The sequence below is a fragment of the Atractosteus spatula genome (genome assembly GCF_055471065.1).
Source record: "Atractosteus spatula isolate fAtrSpa1 chromosome 10 unlocalized genomic scaffold, fAtrSpa1.hap1 SUPER_10_unloc_2, whole genome shotgun sequence".
Taxonomy (NCBI): Eukaryota; Metazoa; Chordata; class Actinopteri; order Semionotiformes; family Lepisosteidae; genus Atractosteus; species Atractosteus spatula.
The window spans coordinates 2,693,041-2,712,897 of record NW_028296622.1 but is presented as its reverse complement, the minus strand read 5'-3'; the positions used below and the strand labels follow the sequence as shown (position 1 = coordinate 2,712,897).

The 19,857-nt window shown below is 54.7% G+C and overlaps 1 protein-coding gene across 1 annotated transcript in view; it reads right to left on the bottom strand.

The window, feature by feature from the left end:
- Positions 1-19,857, bottom strand: part of LOC148812651 (phosphatidylserine lipase ABHD16A-like) — a 105,378-nt gene that overhangs the window by 36,202 nt on the left and 49,319 nt on the right. Inside the window, exons 7-9 of the mRNA XM_088908608.1 lie at positions 19,442-19,552; positions 749-863; positions 567-668 (exon numbers count right to left, since the gene is read on the bottom strand). Coding sequence (XP_088764734.1) covers positions 567-668; positions 749-863; positions 19,442-19,552 — 328 coding nt within the window. The remainder of the gene's footprint in view (positions 1-566; positions 669-748; positions 864-19,441; positions 19,553-19,857) is intronic.

The following is a 19,857-nucleotide window of genomic DNA, read 5'->3' as shown; positions in this document are numbered from 1 at the left end:
TCTCACACCCTCCTGTGTCTCCTCTCAAACCCCTCTCTCCTGTCTCTTCTCTCACACCCCTCTCTCCTGTGTCTCCTCTCACACCCCTCTCTCCTCTGTCTCCTCTCACACACCTCTCTCCTGTCTCTCCTCTCACACCCCTCTCTCCTGTGTCTCCTCTCACTCCCCTCTCTCCTGTGTCTCATCTCACACGCCTCTCTCCCTGGTGTCTCTCTCTCCTGTGTCTCCTCTGACACTCCCCTCCCTCCTTTGTCTCCTTTCACACACCCCTCTCCCTGGTGTCTCTCTCTCCTGTGTCTCCTTTCACACACCCCTCTCCCTGGTGTCTCTCTCTCCTGTGTCTCCTCTCACACGCCTCTCTCCCTGGTCTCTCTCTCTCCTGTGTCTCCTCTCACAACCCTTTCTCCCTGGTGTCTCTCTCTCCTGTGTCTCCTCTCACACCCCCCTCTCCTGTGTCTCCTCTCACACCCCTCTCTCCTGTTTCTCCTCTCACACCCCTCTCTCCTGTGTCTCCTCTCACACCCCTCTCTCCCTGGTTGCTCCCTCTCTCCTGTGTCTCCTCTCACCAGCGTCCTGCCTCGCTCATCCTCGTTCCTCCTTCGGTCCACAAACATGGTGTCGATCTCGTTGTTGTCGCAGGCCAACAGCTTGGCCCTCGTGCCCTGGAACTGAGACAAACAGCAGAGTCACAATCGAACCCCTGACCGACACGGCCCGGACCCGAACCACTGACCTCCTCCCCTCTTACCTCCTCCACCAGTCTGGTCTGGCCCTGCACCAGCATGGGCCTCATGGCCTTCTGTAGCAGATAGACCGAGCCGGGATACAGCATACGTCTGCCGAAGGAGTGAGCGATCAGGTAACTGTGGAGGAGAGGAGAGAGGGATGAGGTGACTGTAGAGAGAGGAGAGAGGGATGAGGTACCTGTAGAGGAGAGAGGAGAGAGGGATGAGGTACCTGTAGAGGAGAGAGGAGAGAGGGATGAGGTGACTGTAGAGGAGAGAGAGAGAGAGGGATGGGGTTCCTGTAGAGGAGAGAGGAGAGAGGGATGGGGTTCCTGTAGAGGAGAAAGGAGAGAGGGATGGGGTACCTGTAGAGGAGAGAGGAGAGAGGAGAGAGGGATGAGGTTCCTGTAAAGGAGAGAGGAGAGAGGGATGGGGTACCTGTAGAGGAGAGAGGGATGAGGTGACTGTAGAGGACAGAGGAGAGGGGGATGAGGTGACTGTAGAGGAGAGAGGAGAGGGGGATGAGTTACCTGTAGAGAGAGGAGAGAGGGATGAGGTGACTGTAGAGGAGAGAGGAGAGAGGGATGAGGTACCTGTAGAGGAGAGAGGAGAGAGGGATGAGGTGACTGTAGAGGAGAGAGAGAGAGAGGGATGGGGTTCCTGTAGAGGAGAGAGGAGAGAGGGATGGGGTACCTGTAGAGGAGAGAGGAGAGAGGAGAGAGGGATGAGGTTCCTGTAAAGGAGAGAGGAGAGAGGGATGGGGTACCTGTAGAGGAGAGAGGGATGAGGTGACTGTAGAGGACAGAGGAGAGGGGGATGAGGTGACTGTAGAGGAGAGAGGAGAGGGGGATGAGTTACCTGTAGAGAGAGGAGAGAGGGATGAGGTGACTGTAGAGGAGAGAGGAGAGGGGGATGAGGTGACTGTAGAGGAGAGAGGAGAGAGGGATGAGGTGACTGTAGAGGAGAGAGGGATGAGGTGACTGTAGAGGAGAGAGGAGAGAGGGATGAGGTGACAGAAGAGAGAGAGAATAAAGCACCTTGAATTGAATTGAATTGAGAGGAGAGGGGGATGGGGTGACTGTAGAGGAGAGAGGAGAGAGGGATGAGGTACTTGTAGAGGAGAGGAGAGAGGGATGAGGTGACTGTAGAGGAGAGAGGAGAGAGGGATGAGGTGACTGTAGAGGAGAGAGGAGAGAGGAGAGAGGGATGAGGTGCCTGTAGAGGAGAGAGGAGAGAGGAGAGAGGGATGAGTTACCTGTATAGGAGAGAGGAGAGAGGGATGAGGTGACTGTAGAGAGAGGAGAGAGGGATGAGGTGACTGTAGAGGAGAGAGGAGAGAGGGATGAGGTACCTGTAGAGGAGAGAGGAGAGAGGAGAGAGGGATGAGGTACCTGGAGAGGAGAGAGGAGAGAGGGATCAGGTGACTGTAGAGGAGAGAGGAGAGAGGGATGAGGTGACTGTACAGGAGAGAGGAGAGAGGGATGAGGTGACTGTAGAGGAGAGAGGAGAGGGGGATGAGGTGACTGTAGAGGAGAGAGGAGAGGGGGATGAGTTACCTGTAGAGAGAGGAGAGAGGGATGAGGTGACTGTAGAGGAGAGAGGAGAGGGGGATGAGGTGACTGTAGAGGAGAGAGGAGAGAGGGATGAGGTGCCTGTAGAGGAGAGAGGAGAGAGGGATGAGGTGACTGTAGAGGAGAGAGGAGAGAGGGATGAGGTGACTGGAGAGGAGAGAGGAGAGAGGGATGAGGTGACTGTAGAGGAGAGAGGAGAGGGGGATGAGGTGACTGTAGAGGAGAGAGGAGAGGGGGATGAGTTACCTGTAGAGAGAGGAGAGAGGGATGAGGTGACTGTAGAGGAGAGAGGAGAGGGGGATGAGGTGACTGTAGAGGAGAGAGGAGAGAGGGATGAGGTGCCTGTAGAGGAGAGAGGAGAGAGGGATCAGGTGACTGTAGAGGAGAGAGGAGAGAGGGATGAGGTGACTGTACAGGAGAGAGGAGAGAGGGATGAGGTGACTGTAGAGGAGAGAGGAGAGGGGGATGAGGTGACTGTAGAGGAGAGAGGAGAGGGGGATGAGTTACCTGTAGAGAGAGGAGAGAGGGATGAGGTGACTGTAGAGGAGAGAGGAGAGGGGGATGAGGTGACTGTAGAGGAGAGAGGAGAGAGGGATGAGGTGCCTGTAGAGGAGAGAGGAGAGAGGGATGAGGTGACTGGAGAGGAGAGAGGAGAGAGGGATGAGGTGACTGGAGAGGAGAGAGGAGAGAGGGATGAGGTGACTGTAGAGGAGAGGAGAGGGATGGGGTGACTGTAGAGGGAGAGAGGAGAGGAGAGAAGGGGAGTGGGTGTGATGGAGAGTGGAGTGAGGGAGGGGACCTGTAGAGAGAGGAGAGAGGGTGAGGGAAGGGGGGGTGAGTGGGGAGGATGAGTACTGTAGAGAGAGGAGAGAGGAGAGGGTGTGGGGATTAGCCCTATTAGATACTGTAGAGGGGATGAAGAGAGAGGGATGAGGTGACTGTAGAGAGAGGAGAGAGGGATGAGTTACCTGTATAGGAGAGAGGAGAGAGGGATGAGGTGACTGTAGAGAGAGGAGAGAGGAGAGAGGGATGAGGTGACTGTAGAGGAGAGAGGAGAGAGGGATGAGGTACCTGTAGAGGAGAGAGGAGAGAGGGATGAGTTACCTGTAGAGAGAGGAGAGAGGGATGAGGTGACTGTAGAGAGAGGAGAGAGGGATGAGTTACCTGTAGAGAGAGGAGAGAGGGATGGGGTTCCTGGAGAGGAGAGGAGAGAGGGATGGGGTTCCTGGAGAGGAGAGAGGAGAGAGGGATGGGGTTCCTGGAGAGGAGAGAGGGATGAGTTACCTGTAGAGAGAGGAGAGAGGGATGAGGTGACTGTAGAGAGAGGAGAGAGGGATGAGTTACCTGTAGAGAGAGGAGAGAGGGATGAGTTACCTGTAGAGAGAGGAGAGAGGGATGAGGTGACTGTAGAGAGAGGAGAGAGGGATGAGTTACCTGTAGAGAGAGGAGAGAGGGATGAGGTGACTGTAGAGGAGAGAACAGAGAGAGGGATGAGGTGACTGTAGAGATAGAAGAGAGAGGGATGAGTTACCTGTAGAGGAGCGGAGAGAGGGATGAGGTGACTGTAGAGGAGAGAGGAGAGAGGGATGAGGTGACTGTAGAGGAGAGAGGAGAGAGGGATGAGGTGCCTGTAGAGGAGAGAGGGATGAGGTGACTGTAGAGGAGAGAGGAGAGAGGGATGAGTTACCTGTAGAGAGAGGAGAGAGGGATGAGGTGACTGTAGAGAGAGGAGAGAGGGATGAGTTACCTGTAGAGAGAGGAGAGAGGGATGGGGTTCCTGGAGAGGAGAGGAGAGAGGGATGGGGTTCCTGGAGAGGAGAGAGGAGAGAGGGATGGGGTTCCTGGAGAGGAGAGAGGGATGAGTTACCTGTAGAGAGAGGAGAGAGGGATGAGGTGACTGTAGAGAGAGGAGAGAGGGATGAGGTGACTGTAGAGGAGAGAGGAGAGAGGGATGAGGTGACTGTAGAGGAGAGAGGAGAGAGGGATGAGGTGACTGTAGAGAAGAGAGGAGAGAAGGATGAGGTGCCTGTAGAGCAGAGAGGAGAGAGGGATGAGGTGACTGGAGAGGAGAGAGGAGAGAGGGATGAGGTGACTGTAGAGGAGAGGAGAGAGGGATGGGGTGACTGTAGAGGAGAGAGGAGAGAGGAGAGAGGGATGAGATACCTGTAGAGGAGAGAGGAGAGAGGGATGAGGTATCTGTAGAGGAGAGAGGAGAGGGGGATGAGGTGACTGTAGAGGAGAGGAGAGAGGGATGAGGTGCCTGTAGAGGAGAGAGGAGAGGGGGATGAGGTGACTGTAGAGGAGAGAGGAGAGAGGGATGAGGTACCTGTAGAGGAGAGAGGAGAGAGGGATGAGGTACCTGGAGAGGAGAGAGGGATGAGGTGACTGTAGAGGAGAGAGGAGAGAGGGATGAGGTACTTGTAGAGGAGAGGAGAGAGGGATGAGGTGACTGTAGAGGAGAGAGGAGAGAGGGATGAGTTACCTGTAAAGAGAGGAGAGAGGGATGGGGTTCCTGGAGAGGAGAGGAGAGAGGGATGGGGTTCCTGGAGAGGAGAGAGGAGAGAGGGATGGGGTTCCTGGAGAGGAGAGAGGGATGAGTTACCTTTAGAGAGAGGAGAGAGGGATGAGGTGACTGTAGAGAGAGGAGAGAGGGATGAGTTACCTGTAGAGAGAGGAGAGAGGGATGAGTTACCTGTAGAGAGAGGAGAGAGGGATGAGGTGACTGTAGAGAGAGGAGAGAGGGATGAGTTACCTGTAGAGGAGCGGAGAGAGGGATGAGGTACCTGTAGAGGAGAGAGGAGAGAGGGATGAGGTGACTGTAGAGGAGAGAGGAGAGAGGGATGAGGTGACTGTAGAGGAGAGAGGAGAGAGGGATGAGGTGCCTGTAGAGGAGAGAGGGATGAGGTGACTGTAGAGGAGAGAGGAGAGAGGGATGAGTTACCTGTAGAGAGAGGAGAGAGGGATGAGGTGACTGTAGAGAGAGGAGAGAGGGATGAGTTACCTGTAGAGAGAGGAGAGAGGGATGGGGTTCCTGGAGAGGAGAGGAGAGAGGGATGGGGTTCCTGGAGAGGAGAGAGGAGAGAGGGATGGGGTTCCTGGAGAGGAGAGAGGGATGAGTTACCTGTAGAGAGAGGAGAGAGGGATGAGGTGACTGTAGAGGAGAGAGGAGAGAGGGATGAGGTGCCTGTAGAGGAGAGAGGAGAGGGGGATGAGGTGACTGTAGAGGAGAGAGGAGAGAGGGATGAGTTACCTGTAGAGGAGAGAGGAGAGAGGAGAGAGGGATGAGGTACCTGTAGAGGAGAGAGGAGAGAGGGATGAGGTGACTGTAGAGGAGAGAGGAGAGAGGGATGAGGTACTTGTAGAGGAGAGAGGAGAGAGGGATGAGGTGACTGTAGAGGAGAGAGGAGAGAGGGAAGAGTTACCTGTAGAGGAGAGAGGAGAGAGGGATGAGGTGACTGTAGAGGAGAGAGGAGAGAGGGATGAGGTGACTGTAGAGGAGAGAGGAGAGAGGGATGGGGTTCCTGGAGAGGAGAGAGGAGAGAGGGATGAAGTGACTGTAGAGGAGAGAGGAGAGAGGGATGAGGTAGTTGTAGAGGAGAGGAGAGAGGGATGGGGTGACTGTAGAGGAGAGAGGAGAGGGGAGAGAGGGATGAGGTGACTGTAGAGGAGAGAGGAGAGAGGGAAGAGTTACCTGTAGAGGAGAGAGGAGAGAGGGATGAGGTGACTGTAGAAGAGAGAGGAGAGAGGAGAGAGGGATGAGGTGACTGTAGAGGAGAGAGGAGAGAGGGATGAGTTACCTGTAGAGAGAGGAGAGAGGGATGGGGTTCCTGGAGAGGAGAGGAGAGAGGGATGGGGTTCCTGGAGAGGAGAGAGGGATGAGTTACCTGTAGAGAGAGGAGAGAGGGATGAGGTGACTGTAGAGAGAGGAGAGAGGGATGAGTTACCTGTAGAGAGAGGAGAGAGGGATGAGGTGACTGTAGAGGAGAGAGGAGAGAGGGATGAGGTGACTGTAGAGGAGAGAGGAGAGAAGGATGAGGTGCCTGTAGAGCAGAGAGGAGAGATGGATGAGGTGACTGGAGAGGAGAGAGGAGAGAGGGATGAGGTGACTGTAGAGGAGAGGAGAGAGGGATGGGGTGACTGTAGAGGAGAGAGGAGAGAGGGATGAGGTACCTGTAGAGGAGAGAGGAGAGAGGGATGAGGTATCTGTAGAGGAGAGAGGAGAGGGGGATGAGGTGACAGTAGAGGAGAGGAGAGAGGGATGAGTTACCTGTAGAGAGAGGAGAGAGGGATGAGGTGACTGTAGAGAGAGGAGAGAGGGATGAGTTACCTGTAGAGAGAGGAGAGAGGGATGAGGTGACTGTAGAGGAGAGAGGAGAGAGGGATGAGGTGACTGTAGAGAGAGGAGAGAGGGATGAGTTACCTGTAGAGGAGCGGAGAGAGGGATGAGGTACCTGTAGAGGAGAGAGGAGAGAGGGATGAGGTGACTGTAGAGGAGAGAGGAGAGAGGGATGAGGTGCCTGTAGAGGAGAGAGGGATGAGGTGACTGTAGAGGAGAGAGGAGAGAGGGATGAGTTACCTGTAGAGAGAGGAGAGAGGGATGAGGTGACTGTAGAGAGAGGAGAGAGGGATGAGTTACCTGTAGAGAGAGGAGAGAGGGATGGGGTTCCTGGAGAGGAGAGGAGAGAGGGATGGGGTTCCTGGAGAGGAGAGAGGAGAGAGGGATGGGGTTCCTGGAGAGGAGAGAGGGATGAGTTACCTGTAGAGAGAGGAGAGAGGGATGAGGTGACTGTAGAGGAGAGAGGAGAGAGGGATGAGGTGCCTGTAGAGGAGAGAGGAGAGGGGGATGAGGTGACTGTAGAGGAGAGAGGAGAGAGGGATGAGTTACCTGTAGAGGAGAGAGGAGAGAGGAGAGAGGGATGAGGTACCTGTAGAGGAGAGAGGAGAGAGGGATGAGGTGACTGTAGAGGAGAGAGGAGAGAGGGATGAGGTACTTGTAGAGGAGAGAGGAGAGAGGGATGAGGTGACTGTAGAGGAGAGAGGAGAGAGGGAAGAGTTACCTGTAGAGGAGAGAGGAGAGAGGGATGAGGTGACTGTAGAGGAGAGAGGAGAGAGGGATGAGGTGACTGTAGAGGAGAGAGGAGAGAGGGATGGGGTTCCTGGAGAGGAGAGAGGAGAGAGGGATGAAGTGACTGTAGAGGAGAGAGGAGAGAGGGATGAGGTAGTTGTAGAGGAGAGGAGAGAGGGATGGGGTGACTGTAGAGGAGAGAGGAGAGGGGAGAGAGGGATGAGGTGACTGTAGAGGAGAGAGGAGAGAGGGAAGAGTTACCTGTAGAGGAGAGAGGAGAGAGGGATGAGGTGACTGTAGAAGAGAGAGGAGAGAGGAGAGAGGGATGAGGTGACTGTAGAGGAGAGAGGAGAGAGGGATGAGTTACCTGTAGAGAGAGGAGAGAGGGATGGGGTTCCTGGAGAGGAGAGGAGAGAGGGATGGGGTTCCTGGAGAGGAGAGAGGAGAGAGGGATGGGGTTCCTGGAGAGGAGAGAGGGATGAGTTACCTGTAGAGAGAGGAGAGAGGGATGAGGTGACTGTAGAGAGAGGAGAGAGGGATGAGTTACCTGTAGAGAGAGGAGAGAGGGATGAGGTGACTGTAGAGGAGAGAGGAGAGAGGGATGAGGTGACTGTAGAGGAGAGAGGAGAGAAGGATGAGGTGCCTGTAGAGCAGAGAGGAGAGATGGATGAGGTGACTGGAGAGGAGAGAGGAGAGAGGGATGAGGTGACTGTAGAGGAGAGGAGAGAGGGATGGGGTGACTGTAGAGGAGAGAGGAGAGAGGGATGAGGTACCTGTAGAGGAGAGAGGAGAGAGGGATGAGGTATCTGTAGAGGAGAGAGGAGAGGGGGATGAGGTGACTGTAGAGGAGAGGAGAGAGGGATGAGGTGCCTGTAGAGGAGAGAGGAGAGGGGGATGAGGTGACTGTAGAGGAGAGAGGAGAGAGGGATGAGGTACCTGTAGAGGAGAGAGGAGAGAGGGATGAGGTACCTGGAGAGGAGAGAGGGATGAGGTGACTGTAGAGGAGAGAGGAGAGAGGGATGAGGTACTTGTAGAGGAGAGGAGAGAGGGATGAGGTGACTGTAGAGGAGAGAGGAGAGAGGGATGAGTTACCTGTAGAGAGAGGAGAGAGGGATGGGGTTCCTGGAGAGGAGAGGAGAGAGGGATGGGGTTCCTGGAGAGGAGAGAGGAGAGAGGGATGGGGTTCCTGGAGAGGAGAGAGGGATGAGTTACCTTTAGAGAGAGGAGAGAGGGATGAGGTGACTGTAGAGAGAGGAGAGAGGGATGAGTTACCTGTAGAGAGAGGAGAGAGGGATGAGTTACCTGTAGAGAGAGGAGAGAGGGATGAGGTGACTGTAGAGAGAGGAGAGAGGGATGAGTTACCTGTAGAGAGAGGAGAGAGGGATGAGGTGACTGTAGAGGAGAGAGGAGAGAGGGATGAGTTACCTGTAGAGGAGCGGAGAGAGGGATGAGGTACCTGTAGAGGAGAGAGGAGAGAGGGATGAGGTGACTGTAGAGGAGAGAGGAGAGAGGGATGAGGTGACTGTAGAGGAGAGAGGAGAGAGGGATGAGGTGCCTGTAGAGGAGAGAGGGATGAGGTGACTGTAGAGGAGAGAGGAGAGAGGGATGAGTTACCTGTAGAGAGAGGAGAGAGGGATGAGGTGACTGTAGAGAGAGGAGAGAGGGATGAGTTACCTGTAGAGAGAGGAGAGAGGGATGGGGTTCCTGGAGAGGAGAGGAGAGAGGGATGGGGTTCCTGGAGAGGAGAGAGGGATGAGTTACCTGTAGAGAGAGGAGAGAGGGATGAGGTGACTGTAGAGAGAGGAGAGAGGGATGAGGTGACTGTAGAGAGAGGAGAGAGGGATGAGTTACCTGTAGAGGAGCGGAGAGAGGGATGAGGTACCTGTAGAGGAGAGAGGAGAGAGGGATGAGGTGACTGTAGAGGAGAGAGGAGAGAGGGATGAGGTGACTGTAGAGGAGAGAGGAGAGAGGGATGAGGTGACTGTAGAGGAGAGAGGAGAGAGGAGAGAGGGATGAGGTACCTGTAGAGGAGAGAGGAGAGAGGAGAGAGGGATGAGGTACCTGTAGAGGAGAGGAGAGAGGGATGAGGTGACTGTAGAGGAGAGAGGAGAGAGGGATGAGGTGCCTGTAGAGGAGAGAGGAGAGGGGGATGAGGTGACTGTAGAGGAGAGAGGAGAGAGGGATGAGTTACCTGTAGAGGAGAGAGGAGAGAGGGATGAGGTGACTGTAGAGGAGAGAGGAGAGAGGGATGAGGTACCTGTAGAGGAGAGAGGAGAGAGGGATGAGGTGACTGTAGAGGAGAGAGGAGAGAGGGATGAGGTGACTGTAGAGGAGAGAGGAGAGAGGGATGGGGTTCCTGGAGAGGAGAGAGGAGAGAGGGATGAGGTGACTGTAGAGGAGAGAGGAGAGAGGGATGAGGTACTTGTAGAGGAGAGGAGAGAGGGATGGGGTGACTGTAGAGGAGAGAGGAGAGAGGAGAGAGGGATGAGGTGACTGTAGAGGAGAGAGGAGAGAGGGATGAGGTGACTGTAGAGGAGAGAGGAGAGAGGGATGAGGTGACTGTAGAGGAGAGAGGAGAGAGGGATGGGGTTCCTGGAGAGGAGAGAGGAGAGAGGAGAGAGGGAAGAGTTACCTGTAGAGGAGAGAGGAGAGAGGGATGAGGTGACTGTAGAAGAGAGAGGAGAGAGGAGAGAGGGATGAGGTGACTGTAGAGGAGAGAGGAGAGAGGGATGGGGTTCCTGGAGAGGAGAGAGGAGAGAGGGATGAGGTGCCTGTAGAGGAGAGAGGAGAGAGGGATGAGGTACTTGTAGAGGAGAGGAGAGAGGGATGGGGTGACTGTAGAGGAGAGAGGAGAGAGGAGAGAGGGATGAGGTGCCTGTAGAGGAGAGAGGAGAGAGGGAAGAGTTACCTGTAGAGGAGAGAGGAGAGAGGGATGAGGTGACTGTAGAGGAGAGAGGAGAGAGGGATGAGGTGACTGTAGAGGAGAGAGGAGAGAGGAGAGAGGGATGAGGTGCCTGTAGAGGAGAGAGGAGAGAGGGATGAGGTGACTGTAGAGGAGAGAGGAGAGAGGGATGGGGTTCCTGGAGAGGAGAGAGGAGAGAGGGATGAGGTGACTGTAGAGGAGAGAGGAGAGAGGGATGAGTTACTTGTAGAGGAGAGGAGAGAGGGATGGGGTGACTGTAGAGGAGAGAGGAGAGAGGAGAGAGGGATGAGGTGACTGTAGAGGAGAGAGGAGAGAGGGAAGAGTTACCTGTAGAGGAGAGAGGAGAGAGGGATGAGGTGACTGTAGAAGAGAGAGGAGAGAGGAGAGAGGGATGAGGTGACTGTAGAGGAGAGAGGAGAGAGGGATGGGGTTCCTGGAGAGGAGAGAGGAGAGAGGGATGAGGTGACTGTAGAGGAGAGAGGAGAGAGGGATGAGGTACTTGTAGAGGAGAGGAGAGAGGGATGGGGTGACTGTAGAGGAGAGAGGAGAGAGGAGAGAGGGATGAGGTGCCTGTAGAGGAGAGAGGAGAGAGGGATGGGGTTCCTGGAGAGGAGAGAGGAGAGAGGGATGAGGTACTTGTAGAGGAGAGGAGAGAGGGATGAGGTGACTGTAGAGGAGAGAGGAGAGAGGGATGAGGTGACTGTAGAGGAGAGAGGAGAGAGGAGAGAGGGATGAGGTGCCTGTAGAGGAGAGAGGAGAGAGGGATGAGGTGACTGTAGAGGAGAGAGGAGAGAGGGATGGGGTTCCTGGAGAGGAGAGAGGAGAGAGGGATGAGGTGACTGTAGAGGAGAGAGGAGAGAGGGATGAGTTACTTGTAGAGGAGAGGAGAGAGGGATGGGGTGACTGTAGAGGAGAGAGGAGAGAGGAGAGAGGGATGAGGTGACTGTAGAGGAGAGAGGAGAGAGGGAAGAGTTACCTGTAGAGGAGAGAGGAGAGAGGGATGAGGTGACTGTAGAAGAGAGAGGAGAGAGGAGAGAGGGATGAGGTGACTGTAGAGGAGAGAGGAGAGAGGGATGGGGTTCCTGGAGAGGAGAGAGGAGAGAGGGATGAGGTGACTGTAGAGGAGAGAGGAGAGAGGGATGAGGTACTTGTAGAGGAGAGGAGAGAGGGATGGGGTGACTGTAGAGGAGAGAGGAGAGAGGAGAGAGGGATGAGGTGCCTGTAGAGGAGAGAGGAGAGAGGGAAGAGTTACCTGTAGAGGAGAGAGGAGAGAGGGATGAGGTGACTGTAGAGGAGAGAGGAGAGAGGGAAGAGTTACCTGTAGAGGAGAGAGGAGAGAGGGATGAGGTGACTGTAGAGGAGAGAGGAGAGAGGGATGAGACAACCAAAGACAACCAAAACCCCTTAGACTCCCCAATCACTGAGCAGGAGCTACTGGACAAACTCCAGGCCCTCAGACCACGCAAAGCCTGTGGCCATGATGGTGTCATAAATGAGATGCTGAGACACAGCAGCCCAAAGTTGCAACAAGCCCTGCTCAAACTCCTCAATCTCATCATGACAGCCGGATGTTTCCCCGAGGCCTGGAACCAAGGACTGATCACGCCCATCTATAAGAGTGGAGATAAACTCGATCCCAACAACTACCGGGGCATCTGTGTGAACAGTAACCTGGGGAAGGTATTCTGCAGTATCCTGAACACGCGAATACTGGCCTTCCTTACCGAACACAATGTCCTGAGTAAAAGTCAGATTGGCTTCTTGCCAGATCACCGCACATCTGATCACATTTACACCCTACACACACTGATAGACAAACACGTCCACCAAAAACACAAAGGAAAAATCTTTGCCTGCTTTGTCGATTTCAAAAAAGCATTTGACTCGATTTGGCATGAGAGATTGTTTTATAAACTACTCCAAAGTGGCATAGGGGGCAAAGTGTACGACATAATTAAATCAATGTATTCAGAGAGCAAATGTGCAGTGAAAATTGGAAACAAAAGGACCAAATTCTTCACCCAAGGCCGCGGGGTGAGACAGGGCTGCAGCCTGAGCCCAACACTGTTCAATATCTATATCAACGAATTAGCAGGAATGTTGGAGCAGTCTGCAGCTCCTGGTCTCACACTACACGACACAGAAATCAAGTTCCTGCTCTACGCAGATGACCTGGTCCTGCTGTCACCCACAGAACAGGGGCTGCAGCAGAACCTGGCACTGCTGGAGCAGTACTGTCAGACCTGGGCGCTGACAGTCAATCTGGACCCAGAACACCAGAGCCTGGCACTGCTGGAGCAGGACTGTCACACCTGGACACTGCCAGCCCATCTGGACCCAGAACAGCAGAGCCTGGCACTGCTGGAGCAGGACTGTCAGACCTGGGCACTGCCAGCCCATCTGGACCCAGAACAGCAGAGCCTGACACTGCTGGAGCAGGACTGTCACACCTGGACACTGCCAGCCCATCTGGACCCAGAACAGCAGAGCCTGGCACTGCTGGAGCAGGACTGTCAGACCTGGGCACTGCCAGCCCATCTGGACCCAGAACAGCAGAGCCTGGCACTGCTGGAGCAGGACTGTCAGACCTGGGCACTGCCAGCCCATCTGGACCCAGAACAGCAGAACCTGGCACTGCTGGAGCAGGACTGTCAGACCTGGGCACTGCCAGCCCATCTGGACCCAGAACAGCAGAGCCTGACACTGCTGGAGCAGGACTGTCAGACCTGGGCACTGCCAGCCCATCTGGACCCAGAACAGCAGAACCTGGCACTGCTGGAGCAGGAGTGTCACACCTGGCACTGCCAGCCCATCTGGACCCAGAACAGCAGAGCCTGGCACTGCTGGAGCAGGACTGTCACACCTGGGCACTGCCAGCCCATCTGGACCCAGAACAGCAGAGCCTGGCACTGCTGGGGCAGGAGTGTCACACCTGGCACTGCCAGCCCATCTGGACCCAGAACACCAGAGCCTGGCACTGCTGGAGCAGTACTGTCAGACCTGGGCACTGCCAGCCCATCTGGACCCAGAACAGCAGAGCCTGGCACTGCTGGGGCAGGAGTGTCACACCTGGGCACTGCCAGCCCATCTGGACTCAGAACACCAGAGCCTGGCACTGCTGGAGCAGTACTGTCAGACCTGGGCGCTGACAGTCAATCTGGACCCAGAACAGCAGAGCCTGGCACTGCTGGAGCAGGACTGTCAGACCTGGGCACTGCCAGCCCACCTGGACCCAGAACACCAGAGCCTGGCACTGCTGGAGCAGGACTGTCAGACCTGGGCACTGCCAGCCCACCTGGACCCAGAACACCAGAGCCTGGCACTGCTGGAGCAGTACTGTCAGACCTGGGCGCTGACAGTCAATCTGGACCCAGAACAGCAGAGCCTGGCACTGCTGGAGCAGGACTGTCAGACCTGGACACTGCCAGCCCATCTGGACCCAGAACAGCAGAGCCTGGCACTGCTGGAGCAGGACTGTCAGACCTGGGCACTGCCAGCCCATCTGGACCCAGAACAGCAGAGCCTGGCACTGCTGGAGCAGGACTGTCAGACCTGGACACTGCCAGCCCATCTGGACCCAGAACAGCAGAGCCTGACACTGCTGGAGCAGGACTGTCAGACCTGGGCACTGCCAGCCCATCTGGACCCAGAACAGCAGAGCCTGGCACTGCTGGAGCAGGACTATCAGACCTGGGCACTGACAGCCCATCTGGACCCAGAACAGCAGAGCCTGGCACTGCTGGAGCAGGACTGTCAGACCTGGACACTGCCAGCCCATCTGGACCCAGAACAGCAGAACCTGGCACTGCTGGAGCAGGACTGTCAGACCTGGGCACTGCCAGCCCATCTGGACCCAGAACAGCAGAGCCTGGCACTGCTGGAGCAGTGCTGTCACACCTGGGCACTGACAGCCCATCTGGACCCAGAACAGCAGAGCCTGACACTGCTGGAGCAGGACTGTCACACCTGGACACTGCCAGCCCATCTGGACCCAGAACAGCAGAGCCTGGCACTGCTGGGGCAGCACTGTCAGACCTGGGCACTGACAGCCCATCTGGACCCAGAACAGCAGAGCCTGGCACTGCTGGAGCAGGACTATCAGACCTGGGCACTGCCAGCCCATCTGGACCCAGAACAGCAGAGCCTGGCACTGCTGGGGCAGCGCTGTCACACCTGGGCACTGCCAGCCCATCTGGACCCAGAACAGGGGCTGCAGCAGAACCTGGCACTGCTGGAGCAGGACTGTCACACCTGGGCGCTGACAGTCAATCTGGACAAGACCAGAGTTATGGTTTTCCAGAAGAAAGCCAGACCTCAGGGAAACAGGTACAAATTCACACTCAACAACAACACATTGGAGCACACATCCAGCTACACATATCTCGGTCTCACCATCAGCTCTTCCGGGAGTTTTGACCTGGCAGTGAAGGCACTGAGGGAGAAGGCACTCAGGGCTTTCTACGCAATAAGAAAGAGGCTCTTCAACATCAACCCACCAACAAGAATCTGGCTCCAAATATTTGAAAGTGTAATCCAACCCATTGCCCTATATGGCAGTGAAGTGTGGGGTCCCCTCACAGACCAGGAGTACACCCAATGGGACAAACACCCCACAGAAACTCTGCACATGGAGATCTGTAGAAACATCCTCCGTGTGCAGAGAAGAACTCCTAACAACGGGTGCAGGGCCGAATTAGGCCAGTACCCACTATTGATAAACATACAGAAAAGAATATTCAAGTATTGGCTACACCTACAAAACAGCGACCAAAATTCCTACCACCACAAAGCCCTGCTGAGCCAAGAGCTGAGCCCAAAACAGAGCCCCCTGAGCCAGCTGGTCCTGAGGCTCACTGACCTGAGCCACACCGACACTAACCAGCCTCAGGACAGCACTGCTAGAGCACCACAACCCAGACTCAAACACATCACAGCACAACACACACAACACACAACCAGCCTCAGGACAGCACTGCTAGAGCACCACAACCCAGACTCAACCACATCACAGCACAACACACACAACACACAACCAGCCTCAGGACAGCACTGCTAGAGCACCACAACCCAGACTCCACCACATCACAGCACAACACACACAACACACAACCAGCCTCAGGACAGCACTGCTAGAGCACAACAACCCAGACTCAACCACATCACAGCACAACACACACAACACACAACCAGCCTCAGGACAGCACTGCTAGAGCACCACAACCCAGACTCCACCAGATCACAGCACAACACACACAACACACAACCAGCCTCAGGACAGCACTGCTAGAGCACCACAACCCAGACTCCACCACATCACAGCACAACACACACAACACACAACCAGCCTCAGGACAGCACTGCTAGAGCACCACAACCCAGACTCAACCACATCACAGCACAATACACACAACACACAACCAGCCTCAGGACAGCACTGCTAGAGCACAACAACCCAGACTCAACCACATCACAGCACAACACACACAACACACAACCAGCCTCAGGACAGCACTGCTAGAGCACCACAACCCAGACTCAACCACATCACAGCACAACACACACAACACACAACCAGCCTCAGGACAGCACTGCTAGAGCACCACAACCCAGACTCCACCACATCACAGCACAACACACACAACACACAACCAGCCTCAGGACAGCACTGCTAGAGCACCACAACCCAGACTCAACCACATCACAGCACAACACACACAACACACAACCAGCCTCAGGACAGCACTGCTAGAGCACCACAACCCAGACTCCACCACATCACAGCACAACACACACAACACACAACCAGCCTCAGGACAGCACTGCTAGAGCACAACAACCCAGACTCAACCACATCACAGCACAACACACACAACACACAACCAGCCTCAGGACAGCACTGCTAGAGCACCACAACCCAGACTCCACCAGATCACAGCACAACACACACAACACACAACCAGCCTCAGGACAGCACTGCTAGAGCACCACAACCCAGACTCCACCACATCACAGCACAACACACACAACACACAACCAGCCTCAGGACAGCACTGCTAGAGCACCACAACCCAGACTCAACCACATCACAGCACAATACACACAACACACAACCAGCCTCAGGACAGCACTGCTAGAGCACAACAACCCAGACTCAACCACATCACAGCACAACACACACAACACACAACCAGCCTCAGGACAGCACTGCTAGAGCACCACAACCCAGACTCCACCACATCACAGCACAACACACACAACACACAACCAGCCTCAAGACAGCACTGCTAGAGCACCACAACTCAGACTCCACCACATCACAGCACAATACACACAACTCATAACCAGCCTCAGGACAGCACTGCTAGAGCACCACAACCCAGACTCAACCACATCACAGCACAATACACACAACTCATAACCAGCCTCAGGACAGCACTGCTAGAGCACCACAACCCAGACTCAACCACATCACAGCACAATACACACACAACTCATAACCAGCCTCAGGACAGCACTGCTAGAGCACCACAACCCAGACTCCACCACATCACAGCACAACACACACAACACACAACCAGCCTCAGGACAGCACTGCTAGAGCACCACAACCCAGACTCCACCACATCACAGCACAACACACACAACACACAACCAGCCTCAGGACAGCACTGCTAGAGCACCACAACCCAGACTCCACCACATCACAGCACAACACACACAACACACAACCAGCCTCAGGACAGCACTGCTAGAGCACCACAACCCAGACTCAACCACATCACAGCACAATACACACAACACACAACCAGCCTCAGGACAGCACTGCTAGAGCACAACAACCCAGACTCAACCACATCACAGCACAACACACAACACACAACCAGCCTCAGGACAGCACTGCTAGAGCACAACAACCCAGACTCCACCACATCACAGCACAATACACACAACACACAACCAGCCTCAGGACAGCACTGCTAGAGCACCACAACCCAGACTCAACCACATCACAGCACAACACACACAACACACAACCAGCCTCAGGACAGCACTGCTAGAGCACCACAACCCAGACTCAACCACATCACAGCACAACACACACAACACACAACCAGCCTCAGGACAGCACTGCTAGAGCACCACAACCCAGACTCCACCAGATCACAGCACAACACACACAACACACAACCAGCCTCAGGACAGCACTGCTAGAGCACCACAACCCAGACTCAACCACATCACAGCACAACACACACAACACACAACCAGCCTCAGGACAGCACTGCTAGAGCACCACAACCCAGACTCAACCACATCACAGTACAGATCAAACAGCAATATCTCACACACTGGGACACACACACAAACACAACATAAACTGGAATGCTACAGAACCCTAAACAGACAATACACACTAGCTGAATATTTGACCAAAATAAAAAATAACAAACAGAAACAGACCCTGACGAAGTACAGGCTCAGTGACCACAGCCTGGCCATAGAAACTGGGCGACACAGGCAGACCTGGCTGCCCAAAGAGGACAGGCTCAGTGACCACAGCCTGGACACAGACACTGGACACAGGCAGACCTGGCTGTCCAGAGAGGACAGGCTGTGCTCCCACTGCCAGCGGGGAGAAATAGAGACAGAGGTGCACTTCCTACTGCACTGTGACAGATACTCTGGGATTAGAGAAACATTCTTCCCGAAATTCAGAAATCTAATCCCAGAGTTCCCACACCTGCCAGAATCACAACGGGTCCCAATCCTACTGGGAGAGGGAGGAGGGAACTCAGTTGAACTGGCAGCCCAGTATGTGATCTCCTGTCACAGCCTGAGGAACAGTCAGCCTGTCTCACAATAATGCTCCAGCCGCCTACAGAATATGTCAATATTTTATAATATGTCTTTGTTGTAAATGTCTGTAATATGTCTGTAGATTTTATTTTACTTCTATTTTTGTTTTGTTTCATGTAAATATCATTACTTTCATTTGCTTTGGCAACACTGATTGTACCCATCGGTCATGCTAATAAAGCACCTTGAATTGAATTGAATTGAACTGAATTGATGAGGTGACTGTAGAGGAGAGAGGAGAGAGGCATGAGGTGCCTGTAGAGGAGAGAGGAAAGAGGGATGAGTTACCTGTAGAGGAGAGAGGAGAGAGGGATGAGGTGACTGTAGAGGAGAGAGGAGAGAGGGATGAGGTACCTGTAGAGAAGAGGAGAGAGGGATGAGGTGACTGTAGAGAGAGGAGACAGGGATGAGGTACTTGTAGAGGAGAGGAGAGAGGGATGAGGTACCTGTAGAGGAGAGAGGAGAGAGGAGAGAAGAATGAGGTACCTGTAGAGGAGAGAGGAGAGAGGAGAGAGGGATGGGGTGCCTGTAGAGGAGAGAGGGATGAGGTGCCTGTAGAGGAGAGAGGAGAGGGGGATGAGGTGACTGTAGAGGAGAGAGGAGAGAGGGATGAGTTCCCTGTAGAGGAGAGAGGAGAGGGGGATGAGGTGCCTGTAGAGGAGAGAGGGATGAGGTGACTGTAGAGAGAGGATAGAGGGATGGGGTTCCTGGAGAGGAGAGAGGAGAGAAGGATGGGGTTCCTGGAGAGGAGAGAGGAGAGAGGGATGAGGTACCTGTAGAGGAGAGGAGAGAGGGATGAGGTTCCTGGAGAGGAGAGAGGAGAGAGGGATGAGGTACCTGTAGAGGAGAGAGGGATGAGGTGACTGTAGAGGAGAGAGGAGAGAGGGATGAGGTGACTGTAGAGGAGAGAGGAGAGAGGGATGAGTTACCTGCAGAGAGAGGAGAGAGGGATGAGGTGACTGTAGAGAGAGGAGAGAGGGATGAGTTACCTGTAGAGAGAGGAGAGAGGGATGAGGTGACTGTAGAGGAGAGAGGAGAGAGGAGAGAGGGATGGGGTTCCTGTAGAGGAGAGAGGAGAGAGGGATGGGGTACCTGTAGAGGAGAGAGGAGAGAGGGATGAGGTACCTGTAGAGGAGAGAGGAGAGAGGAGAGAGGAGAGAGGGATGAGGTGCCTGTAGAGGAGAGAGGAGAGAGGGATGGGGTTCCTGTAGAGGAGAGAGGAGAGAGGGATGAGGTGACTGTAGAGGAGAGAGAGAGAGAGAGAGGGATGGGGTTCCTGGAGAGGAGAGAGGAGTCTCACCTGATCACCTGACAGGGCAGTTTCTGGATGGTGCTCAGGACACTGTCCGCTGCTCCTCTGTGTCTGGGCTCTGTCTTCAGCAGAGGCACCCCGCCTCTGGACAGGTCCTTCCTGAGGACAACACACACCCACTCAGGACACACACCCACTCAGGACAGGTCCTTCCTGAGGACAACACACACCCACTCAGGACACATATCCACTCAGGACAGGTCCTTCCTGTGGACAACACACCCACTCAGGACAGGTCCTTCCTGAGGACAACACACACCCACTCAGGACACACACCCACTCAGGACAGGTCCTTCCTGAGGACAACACACACCCACTCAGGACACATATCCACTCAGGACAGGTCCTTCCTGTGGACAACACACCCACTCAGGACAGGTCCTTCCTGAGGACAACACACACCC